Source organism: Danio rerio, chromosome 4, assembly GCF_049306965.1.
Source record: "Danio rerio strain Tuebingen ecotype United States chromosome 4, GRCz12tu, whole genome shotgun sequence".
NCBI classification, from domain to species: Eukaryota; Metazoa; Chordata; class Actinopteri; order Cypriniformes; family Danionidae; genus Danio; species Danio rerio.
Window position 1 is genome coordinate 71,675,001 of NC_133179.1, and position 12,500 is coordinate 71,687,500.

The window sequence follows — 12,500 nt, forward strand, 5'->3', positions numbered from 1 at the left end:
GGTAGATCCAAAGAAACCAATGCGAAAGACACAGCATTCACGAAAAAGATACGTAACGATGTTCAGAAAAAGAAGAATAACACGTAGACACGCACACACATACACACGGCAAGTTTCATACTTCTTTGTATAGCCATGTCCGATCCACTTCTATCGTATGTACAAGCGCGCTGAGGGAAAAACCGCGTCCAGAAATGGAATCCCGGTGGCTCCCGGGATATCCCTCAACACATAATGCTTAGATATGCAAATGTTTTTACAGTAACTATTGCATGAAGAGACATTGTATGCCAGTTAAAGGACTGAAGGCACCATCAAATTATTCGTTTAAACAGTAATGATCATAAAATATGCAGCCGTAATGTATTAAATAGGAACATATTGAAATGAACGCGTCAGCTGAATGTAATAAACATGAGTGTTCCATAGAGATAAACGCATCTATAGTGTCGATTATGTACATTTAAAAAGGCTTAAAGGGGCAGTTCACCTAAAAATGACAACTCTGAGCATCTTCCAGTGAACACAAATGACTTGTTTTTCTTACTATGGCTGCCTAATTTCAACATTTATCAAAATATCTTCTTTCGTGTGTGGGTGAACTGTCCCTTTAAGAAAGGAAATCAGTTTAAGTATGCTGTCTTTGAAGAAGCGGTGCAGTATTCCTGTCGGCTTGGCTATACGTGACAAAACTGATAATAATGCCATGTATTAATTAAAGCGAGATACATAGTACCATATCAGCATGCCATGATCTGCATAATTAATCAACATTCGGTTTGTAAATGGATCACAATAGCCTACAACGAGCAAATGAATACGTGAATAAGGAGGTTATGCTTCATTTTAAGGTGTACTTGTAACTATTTATTTAGCTTGATTGCATGTACTCTACGGTTAGGGTCGCGCTAGCTGTAATTCCTATAGTATCGCGTAACAAGGACACCTTAAAAAAAAAGTCATCGTCCTACACGCTGATCTATTCGTGCTAATGAGCCACTCAACAACCGGTACTATTTTAGGATAAGGTGCATTTATATATGCAACTACTCTGATGTATATATAGTCATTATTCCCTCATATTTGGTATCCATAGGCATGTTTAGACTAGTCTCCAGAAAGAATCAAGGAAAGTCTTGCGGACTCCATGTCAAACGTATGTAACCAAATAACACGCGATCAGAGGACCGGTTAAAGGGGCAGTTCACACAAAATAAACGACTGTTATCTGTCATCGTTTACTCATCCTTCACGTGTTCAAAACCGATTTGAGTTTCTTTCGTCTGCTCAATTGTAAAGGAGATATTTTGAAGAACGCTAGTTGATTCTACCCACTGACGTCCACAGCAGTCCCTCCAAGACTTAGTAAACTTAAGGATTTTACGTTTTTGTCAGTTTAGTGGCTAATTCGTACGAGTTCGTACGAGTTAATTTGTACAAAAATGTACGCTTTTAAAAAGGAGGCGTGGCACCAAACCCCACCCCTAACCCCAACCATCATTGGGTGATGAGCAAATCGTACTAAATTGTACGAATTAGATCGTACGAATTCATACGAATTAGCCACTAAATCAAAAAGTTACGAATTGCCGTGAGATTCCGTTGGTTTTGCTGTAAAAATACACGTATTTATGCATCGGAATTTATTATAATTTTTTTTTTTACCTCAAACCATTGAGTGCTGTAATTTACATAATGAAAACCCTGAGAGAAACTAGAGCTATCCATAACCCCTGCTGTATCATATTTAAAATATAAACCAATTGTTTGAAAGCAAAAGCTAAGTCGTTCATGTTGTTTGAGGGCTGTTTGAACACATCGATGGAAATGATGCACTGCGTGCATGCTTATTTGTGTGCGAACAAGCTTTGTAAGTGATAATGTCACATGACACGAAAACATGGCAAAAACACGTGGCAACTTTTAAAAAATGTTTTTAAAAATTTGCTAAAATTTTGTGACATTTGCTTAATTTAGCGTTAAATTTAATGATCGCAGTATACAATATTTTAAAGTTTATTTTATTAAAATTATTATTATTTTATTATTTTTTATTTGTTGTTATTATTTTAAATTTTGCTATATTTTTATCTATTCCTGTTGTAATTGTGTATTATGTATTTTGATTTTTGTTTATTAATTCATTTCGGCGGCAAGGTTTTAAAAAGGGGAAAAATTACAACATTGATTGTACAAAATGTTTCGTTAAAACTATTTGTTAATACAAAAAAATGTCATGACGCAGAATTGCCAAATCAACATAGTATTTTTAACTTTACTATGGAGGTCGATGGGTACCATCAACCAGCATTCCTCAAAACAAGCATAATCCTTCTGTTTTTTGGGTTTTGTAGTTATGGCAGTGTCGACAATCTTGTTTCTAAAGCCTGATCTCATCAGAAAACGTCATTATTTCATGTATTGTCCGAAAAGTGGCGAATTCGTACAATTTAATTTGTATGAAAATGTAAGCTTTTAGTTTATTGTTTATGTAATCTGCAATGCTTAAGCAATACTTGACAAGTCATGCCAATAAAGCTCCTTTGAATTGAATATCGAGAGTAAGAAAGCTACGCTTATGACGACAGATGTGTATATACAATACAAGTTTAGAGACTTGCCCAAACTCATGTGGCCCAGTTCAAACAAGCTTTGTAAGCGATAATGTCACATGACATGAAAACATGCCCAAAACACATGGCAATTTTTTAAAAATGTCAACATTTTTTGCAATATTTACTTAGTTTAGCATTAAATTTAATAATTGCAGTATACAATACTCTGAGGTTTATTTTTATAAATTAATATTATTATCATATTACTTTTATTTATTACTATTATTTAACATTTTGCTATATTTTTATCTATTGCTGTTGTAATTGTATTTTAATTGTTTGTTAAGGTTCAAAAAAAGGGGAAAAAATGATAACCTTGATTGTACAAAATGTTTTGGTTAAGCTTTTTAGTAATACAAAAATAATTAATGATCGCAGAATTGCTAAATCAACATAGTATTTTTAGCTTTACTATGGAGGTCGATGGGTACCATCAACCAGCATTCCTCAAAATAATCAAAATCCTTCTGTTTTTTTGGGTTTTGTTGTTATGGCAGTGTCGTATCTCATCAGAAAACGTAATTATTTTATGTATTGTCAGAAAATTGGCGAATTCATACCATTAAATTCATATGAATGTGTAATCTTTAAAAAAAAAAAAACTCCAGCCCTAACCCTACCCCTCATCAGAAGATGATAAAATCGCACCAAAATGTTAAAATAGCTTGGCCTACCCCAAGCCCTAACCTTAACCCTAATAAAAAAATCTTCTATTGTGTTCAACAGAAAGAAACCAGTTCATTCATTCATTCGGGGGTCACCACAGCAGAATGAACCCTCAACCACTCTGGCAAATATTTTATGCAGCAGCTGCAACCCAGTGCAGGGAAAAGAAAGAAACTCATAATGGCTTAAAAGAGATACATGAGGGACAATAAATGATGAGGTATTTTGGGTGAACTGTCCCCTTAAAGCACTCTGATATAAGACAAGACTACACTATGTACAGTCGGACTGTCTTACGTCCTCATTGGAAATCTATACATCTGTTAGACGCTTCCCCTTATTTACACAGTTCTGATTCGCAACTGTGCAGTTCCCAGTTCGCAGGTTGGCCTCTCGGAAATTATCGATGCTGTTATTGAGGTCCTCGTCGATCTCCATGTACTCGGACTTGCTGACGACGGACGAGCTGCGGCGACTGGAGTTGGTGTCGGACGCGATGTTGGGATTGCTCACCGTGAGGAGCTGCGCCTGCTCGTCTCCCTCCGTCTCTCTGTGGTAGAAATAGTTGAAGTTGGACACAATCACAGGCACCGGAAGCGCAATGGTTAGCACTCCAGCTATGGCACATAGAGAGCCTACTATCTTGCCCCCGATAGTCACAGGGTACATGTCTCCGTAGCCCACGGTAGTCATGGAAACCACCGCCCACCAGAAGGCGTCGGGGATGCTCGTGAAAAACGAATCCTTCTCTTCGGCTTCAGCGAAATACACGGCGCTTGAAAACAAGATGACTCCGATGAACAGAAAAAAGATGAGAAGTCCCAGCTCCCGCATGCTGGCTTTCAAAGTCTGCCCCAAGATCTGAAGGCCCTTGGAGTGTCTGGAAAGCTTAAATATCCGAAACACCCTGACCAAGCGGATAACCCTGAGAATGGCCAGAGATGTCGCCTGCTCGCCTCCGCCCTTCGCCTCCTTCCCGCCTTCGGGATCCTCCGCCATCTCCGTTCCCAGCGTTATGAAGTACGGGATGATGGACACCACGTCGATGGTGTTCATCATGTTTTTGAAGAAGGCAGGTTTGCTCGGGCAAGCGAAGAAGCGGACGATCAACTCGAAAGAAAACCAGATTATGCAGAGCGTCTCCACAACGAAGAACGGGTCGGTGAGAATATTTGGTTTGTAGTAGAACGTGCTGTTTCCAATCACCTGGAGACGCCCCTGCGGGTCCTCCTTCAACTCCGGTAGCGTCTCCAAACAAAAAATGACGATAGAAATAAGAATAACCATGACGGACACTATGGCAATCCCTCTAGCAGGTCCCGAACTTTCGGGATGTTCAAAAAGCAGCCAGATCTGCCTCTGAAACTCGTTATCCGGCAGGGGGCGCTCTTCCTCGCGAATAAAGCCTTCATCCTCTCTAAACTTTTCCATGGCTTCTTCTCCAAGCTCGTAGAACTTAATTTCCTCTGAGAACATATCCAAGGGTACGTTAACCGGACGTCTTAACCTCCCCCCTGACTGATAGTAGTACAGGATGGCGTCGAAGCTTGGCCGATTTCTGTCGAAGAAATACTCGTTCCTTAAAGGATCGAAGTAGCGCATCCTTTTCTTAGGGTTTCCCAGGAGTGTGTTGGGGAACTGGGCCAGCGTCTTGAGCTGCGTCTCGAAGCGCAGCCCGGAGATGTTGATGACGACTCTCTCGCAGCACTCGGGCGAGTACTGCGAGTCCTGCGGCTGGCCCTGCAGGGTGGAGGAGGTCTCGTCCATGTTGTCTCCAGCAACCACCACAGTCATCCTGGAGCTCAGACTCGCAGTGCTGGATGGCAGTGGACGCTCAGGAGGGTTGAGGATTCATCCGGTGTCCTGCAGTCTGAGGAGTCAGCGATCCAACAGGACATCCAGCAGCATCACGCTCCTCCAAATGGCCACCCTCTCCATGTCCAGCCGAGCACTTCTGGGTCCTCTTTGTGTCCTAGCCTGGAAAATTAAGGAGAGGAATGAGATCACTTCAATACATTCACCCAAAATAAATATGAAGGCAAATCAGTAACCTCCCTATTAAGAAGACATTGGCTGATGATCAGTACTTATTCTGCATGATCTTAGGGTGCTTTCACACTTGGTACAATTGCTTGGACCGCACCTAAGTTCGATTGTCCCCCCCCCTTGCCACCTTCTCGGTTGGTTTGCGTTCACACTGTCTCTTTCCTCCTGAACCCCGGCACGCTTGCGTCATCGAGCCGCTGTTTTGTTTACGGTTGCTGCTAGAAGACGGTCACTTTATGTAATGGAAGGACGTCCGCACATCCCTGTCATTCTGCTTTTGCTGAATCTTTTAGTTTTGGACATACAGAAAGCGACTCACATCCACGTTCAGAACATCACACAGTGTCTGAAGAAGCTGTTTTTAGAGGAGACAAGCAGAAATTATCACTGTGTTTGCCCTGGCTCACTCCCGCTTGCCACCAAGGTACGATACTTGACACACACAGACACACACGAATGAACGTTATGAAAACGATAGTTTGTTGTACAGTTGGCGGTTCACTTCTATTATTTGGCTGTTGCTAGGTGAAAGTCACAAAAGCAAAGCGCCAAAATGGAAAGACTTCCGCACATCCTGGTCGATTTGCTTTTACTGAATCTGTTCGTTTCGGACAAAAAGAAAGCAACTTGCGTCCGTCTGACGCAAAAATTTTATAAACATTCAGAATATCACACAGTGTCTGCAGGAGCTGTTTTTGGAGAAGCAGACATCACTGTGTTTGCCCTGGCTTAGTCCCGCTTATCACCAAGGTACTATACGTGACACACACACACGAACGAACGTTATGAAAACGATAGTTTGTTGTACAGTTAGCGGTTCACTTCAGAACGATTGCATTCGTATCAGAAGTGAACCGTACCAGAGTTCGCATGAACCGTACGCCAGACCCCCTCTTTCAGGCGGACTCGGGTACGGTTCACAGGTGCGCACCCGAGTTCAGAAGACACTAGCTAAACGTAACTCACTATGACGTCAAACGAGCCCTAGTGCGGACCAAAAGTGCTAGTGTGAAAGCACCCTTATTTTACATCCCACTTCTACCTTACTAAGTATTAATAAGCAGCTAATTAGACATTCACTGAGCTAAAAGTCTTAGTTGATGGTTTGATAATAGCAAGAATTGTACCTTAAAATAATGTTTCATGAGAAAAATATGCATTTTAACATGTTTATTGATTAAACCCATGGTCCCCCTAATTAACCTCTAACCCTAGTTATTATTTATCCTAAGTGAAGTTTATTTATAAACTAATTTCGAGAGGATCACGTGCTTATGATTGATTGAGGCTGGTCCCGCGTTATTCAATTCATGATTCACCAATCAGACGATTCCTAAGCCACTATGAATACCCTAAGTTCCTTATAACAGCCATCTTCGTTTCGAAGAATCCCCCCTTCCACCACTACTCCTCCTTTCCTAGATGGGTGGCCCAGTGGTTAGCACTGTTGCCTTACAGCAAGAACGTCACTGGTTCTAGTCCTCACAAAGCCTGCCGACGTTTCTGTGCGGAGTTCTCCCCGTGCTCACGTCGGTTTCCCCCGGGTTACCCAGTTTCCTTCCACGGTCCAAAACCCTGCAACCTAAATCAATTGACTAATCCATATCAGCACCATAGACATGCTCCTAGTAAGTAAGAGCAATCCCTATGTGTTCATTAGCTACTACAGCAGGGGAGTTCTCCAGATCTACCTGAGCTCAAACTCCCCTCTCGCCTTGCAAACGGGAGGGAGCCCCGGGCTCAAGAATCTTATGAGCTCATTATAATCATCAGCTAAGTGTGAACTCTTGAATAAGTATTTAAAGAAATGTCTAGCAAAATATATCGTGAAGATGGTTAAATCAATTCGGTATTTAAACCACCAAAGAGGTCTCTTTAAAAAATAAAATAATCTCCACTAACACGAGCACTCTGGAAATATTTACAATTTTATTTTCACGTCGAATAATTTCGCCTTCATCATTATTTCCTACAGGAAAAAAAACCTTGTGTATATTCTGAATCCCATTCCTTCTTTCAAGACGACATGAAAATCGGTTTTCAATAGAGCGGAGAAATCCTATACCGATATTCGACACAATTCGTATAAAATAGACCAGAATTATAACATCCGACGATGATTCTAAGGACCGAATCAGATCCGGCTGGGTGATCTAAAACTGAGTAGTGTCCTGAAAGAGAGTTTAACCCTCCAGAAGCAGTCAGAACAGAGCGTCTATCTAGTGAACGTACACATAGAAATGACATGTACTGAGATTACGGTGCACTCTTGAAAAGAACCATCACTGTCCGCTTTAACGACAAGACAATAACGATCATAGTTATACTCATTTCCCAATAAATGCAATCCATATAAATACAACCCAGCGTAATATAATTCTGAAGCACATCTCTGTTACGTAAAACAAACAAACGATCATACCAATCAAATAACATTTAAACGATGTCAACACACGGTACTGCAGATATAACGTGCTAAATGATGCCAGTTATCGAATGTCTTTGTACTTACGTGGGCAGTCAGATTGAGGAGCTGTGGAGGAAAGATCTGCGCAAAGGGAAAAAAAAAAAAAAAAAAACCTCCTGTCCGTTATTAAAATAGATCTCGCAGCCTCATATTACAGCCTCACATTCGCGCAGCGAGAATATAAAACATCCACGGCACACATCCCCACTGCCGTCAGACAACAGCAAACTTGCAGTGCTCCTCAAGCCCATGCAGCAGAACAGCAGAGACACAAACAGAGAGAGAGAGAGAGAGAGAGAGGGAGGGAGAGTGAGAGAGTGAGTGGGTGAGTGAGTGGATGTGTAATGCGCAATGCAGACAGACTCCAGCATGTTGCCAAATGTCCTTTTCCACACATCTGATGGGAGACACTCCAATCTGAAGGAGAAATTCTGATTCAAACGCTGTTCTCTCTTCATTCCTTAGTGTGGAGATGGACATCTACTAGATTAGCTTGCGCAGGCGGATATAATTGCACGATTTACGCATATATGCGAGCTGATTTTGATTTCATTTGAAATGTATTTCATCGAGTGTAAACGATTGTTAATCAATTAAGAATAAGTCACCTCGCAGGCAAGTTTGCTACGGTGGCTGAATTTCTTCGCATGACGAGTACCAGAGAAGGCTCGCGCTCAATAATTTATTCAATGAACAATGGGAGAAATGAAAAGCAAACGTTTGTTTTCTCTTTTCTCCTGTTGTTCGTTTCATTAATTATTGAGCGCGAGCCTTTTGTGGTACTCGTCATTTAAACAGTTCTTATTTGAATTGATTTAACATCTCTAATAGCTGGTTTATTTTCTCTTTGCCATGATGACAGTAAATAATATTAGACTAGATGTTCTTCAGGACACTTCTATACAGCTTAAAGTGACATTTAAAGGCTTCACTAGGGTAATTAGGCAAGTTATTGTATAACGATGGTTTGTTCTGTAGACTATCGAAACAAATATAGATTAAAGTTGCTAATAATATTGACCTTAAAATGGTGTTTAAAAAATTAAAAACTGCTTTTATTCTAGCCGAAATAAAACAAACAAGACTTTCTCCTGAAGAAAAAATATTATCAGACATACTGTGAACATTTCCTTGCTCTGGTAAACATCGTTTGGAAAATATTTAAAATAGAAAAACATGGGGGGGCTAATAATTCTGACTTCAACTGTATATATAGAGGGTGTCTTACAGAGCATTGCTAATACGTTGCTATTTTAAGGCATCTGAAATAGACCGCGCCATTGACCAACTAGAAGCTGACCTAAGGTCAGTGATGCTAGTTTTTATTTTTCCTTGTTATTTAAGTGCTGCGTTACTGATAGGCAAGTGCAAAATGCGCAAACATGGTGCATATTACACACGCAGGGATGCGCAGCAGCACACAAACATCTTTAAATATGAAGAATTAAATGATTAAAACGGTGATTATTGTCTGCATAAACATTAAAACCACTACCTCTTCACCATGCCTTCCTCACCTCAGGGGTCTTTTGGTTGAATTCGGCTCATTCTGTAGACTAGGAAATATTCTGGGTTGTTATAATCCAACATTGGGTCAAATTATATATAATAGAGTTATATATAATAAATTATATATAAATATTTATTATATAACTATTATATAACTTGTCATTTGTATTTAACGCACAGTTGAGTTAAAATAACCCAGCACTTTTCTAAAATGTATGTACGGCATATGTTGACATATATATGATTATAGCTAATGTATTTAAACACAGATTTACATGTTAGTAATTCCAGTGGTTGAAAAATTATATATATATATATATATATATATATATATATATATATATATATATACACACACACACACACACACACACACACACACACACACACACACACACACACACACACACATATATATATATATATATATATATATATATATATATATATATATACACACACACACACACACACACACACACACACACACACATATATATATATATATATATATATATATATATACACACACACACACACACACACACATATATATATATATATATATATATATACACACACACACACACACACACATATATATATATATATATATATATATATATATATATATATATATATATATATATATATATATATATATATATAAATTATTGCCTATACTGTTTGACATATGTTATACAAGTTAATTTTTGGATTTTACATGTATAATATATAGGCAAATCATATACAGTTGATGTCAGAATTATTAGCGAATAGCTGAATAATAGCTGAATTATAATTCGCCCAGTTCATTTTTTCCCAATTTCTGATAAACGGAGAGCAGATTGTTTTCAACACATTTCTAATCATAACAGTTTTAATAACTCATCTCTAATAACTATATTATTTTATCTTTGCCATGATGACAGTAAATAATATTTACTTTTTAAATTTTTACATTTTAACTACTGCGTTGGTGATAGGCAAGTGCAAAATGCGCAAACATGTTGCTTATTACACACGCAGGGATGCGCAGCAGCACACAAACATCTTTAAATATGAAAAATTAAATGATTAATGTTAACGGTGATTATTGTCTACATAAATATTCAAATCCCTACCACTTCACCATGCTTTTCTCTCCGCAAGGGTCTTTTGTTTGAATCTGGCTCATTCTGTAGCTGTTCTTTAACTTCGTAAGCTTGCAGATTTGTTTTTTTCGTCAGCAAAGCGCTCAGTTTTTTCACTTACAAAGTCCGCCATGTGAGCAGCGAATGCGCAATTGTGTGACTGCAACTCACCCTTAAAGAGAATGTGACTATGAAACATGCTGGGTTTTTGTAAGATTTTGTCATATAAATTATATATATATATATATATATATAGTTGAATTCATTATAATTGTACTTTCCTTGTTCAAAATGTTGTAAAATGATTATATTTCAACTTTAGTTTATGTACAAACGCTGCAACTTGGATGATACTTTTCAAAACATCCTAAAATTTAACAGTAAGTAAACTTTCATTACACTGGTAATTATGATGGGTTGTCATCATAACCCAGTTTTAAATCAAATATAAACAGACCCAAGGTAAGTTTTTCAATTCAATCTAAACCTTTTTAATGGTTTTTTTCCAAAATGGACTCAACACTGAGTTACAGCAACCCAGCAGTTTTTGAGTTTAGCAATAGCGGGCACCTTAATGTCATAACGACTTCTAAAATGCGAATTGATTACCGTCCACACACTAATGACCACCAAAATAACCACACAAAAAAAAAACTAAAAGACAAGTTTTACTCATCTGAAAGCCTGATCTCACAAAGTTTTTTACGTTTTTGTCAGTTTATTGCTAATTCATATGAATTCAGTCGTACGATAATGTACGAATTTAAAAAAGGAGTCGTGGCACCTAACCCCCATCCTATTCCTAACCATCATTGGGTGATGAGCAAATCATACTAAATTGTAAAAATTATATCGTATGAATTTATACGAATTAGCCACTAAATCAAAAAGTTACGAATTGCTGTGAGATTTGCGTTGGAAAGCTTCAAGTTCAAATTTTACAATAAATTTTGTTTCCCTACAATGTATGTCAACTACCTTGAATTCAAAACAACACCACAAATTATACGTTTTTTTTTACGTTTTTAAAATACGATACCACCCAAAGCAAAACACAAAACAAAACTTTTACATCCGAAGCTCCTTCACGGGATTCCACACTTGTAAACAATCGCTCTATCGGGCTTACGCGGCTCCCGGTCCCGCCCAGAGTTGTCAGCGCTACCAAGTTAACCAATCACAAAGCTTGCGCTATGCGTCGTTGCGACTTGTAGTTACTTTTTTTGAGAGGTGCACAACGCCGATGGCCACGGCGAGAACTATGCGTCCACGCGTAGGCCGCGTCGTAGCATACGCGTGCGCTTGAGTCAGAAGTATAAATCAGCCTAAAGCAAACTAAGCGGCTGCTTAGGGCCACGTCGCCACTGGGGGGCCCCCACAACCCACTAGTGGTGTGGGCCATAAGTACTTTAATACTTAAATATTTATAGATTTTCACTTAAAATATATATATTTTTTACTATTTTATTACAGTTGAGATTGTTTTTTGTGAAGGTCATGTGATCAACAGGTAACCTGCATCACCGACTGGTCAACACAAGAACGAGAATCCGTGCACAGACACAGCCACCATGGCATTTGCTTCATTGCCTGCCCTTATTTATACAACTGATTTATTTTGGTATTTGGTCTGCGAAAAGGAAACGAAACTAACATTACTCATAGGCGTAAAAAACTGAGGAGAAAAATGACAACGAGAAGATTTTACGCAGATTACCACAGATTTTTGCTGATTTTCGCTTATTTTCCGCAGATTTTTGCTGATTTTACGCAGATTTTTGCTGATTTTAAGCAGATTTCCACAGATTTTTGCTACTTTTACGCAGATTTCCACAGATTTTCACTGATTTTATGCAGATTTTTGCTGATTTTCCGCAGATAACCACAAATTTTCCTCAGATTTTCGCCAATTTTACACAGATTTTTGCTGATATCACACAGATTTTAACAGATTTTCGCAAATTTTATGCAGATATCCACAGATTTTTACTGATTTTAAGCAGATTTACGCAGATGTTTGCTGATTTTTCGCAGATCACCACAGATTTTCCACAGATTTTCGAT

The 12,500-nt window shown here is 38.7% G+C and overlaps 2 protein-coding genes across 3 annotated transcripts in view; one reads left to right on the forward strand and one right to left on the reverse strand.

Moving 5' to 3' along the window:
• The window catches only part of rab3ip (RAB3A interacting protein (rabin3)), an 847,807-nt gene that overhangs the window by 813,854 nt on the left and 21,453 nt on the right, over window positions 1–12,500 (forward strand). The window lies entirely within an intron of this gene.
• Window positions 2,073–8,037, reverse strand: kcna1b (potassium voltage-gated channel, shaker-related subfamily, member 1b). The gene is made up of 2 exons (XM_694777.8): window positions 7,840–8,037; window positions 2,073–5,258 (listed from the first exon to the last, which is right to left on the reverse strand). Exon 2 carries the CDS (start codon window positions 5,073–5,075, stop codon window positions 3,594–3,596), a length of 1,482 nt encoding a protein of 493 aa, XP_699869.2. The 5' UTR covers window positions 5,076–5,258; window positions 7,840–8,037; the 3' UTR covers window positions 2,073–3,593.

What these genes read in the sequence shown, in the direction of transcription:
- kcna1b (XM_694777.8), bottom strand. Translation starts at nt 5,075, where the DNA reads ATGACTGTGGTGGTTGCTGGAGACAACATGGACGAGACCTCCTCCACC.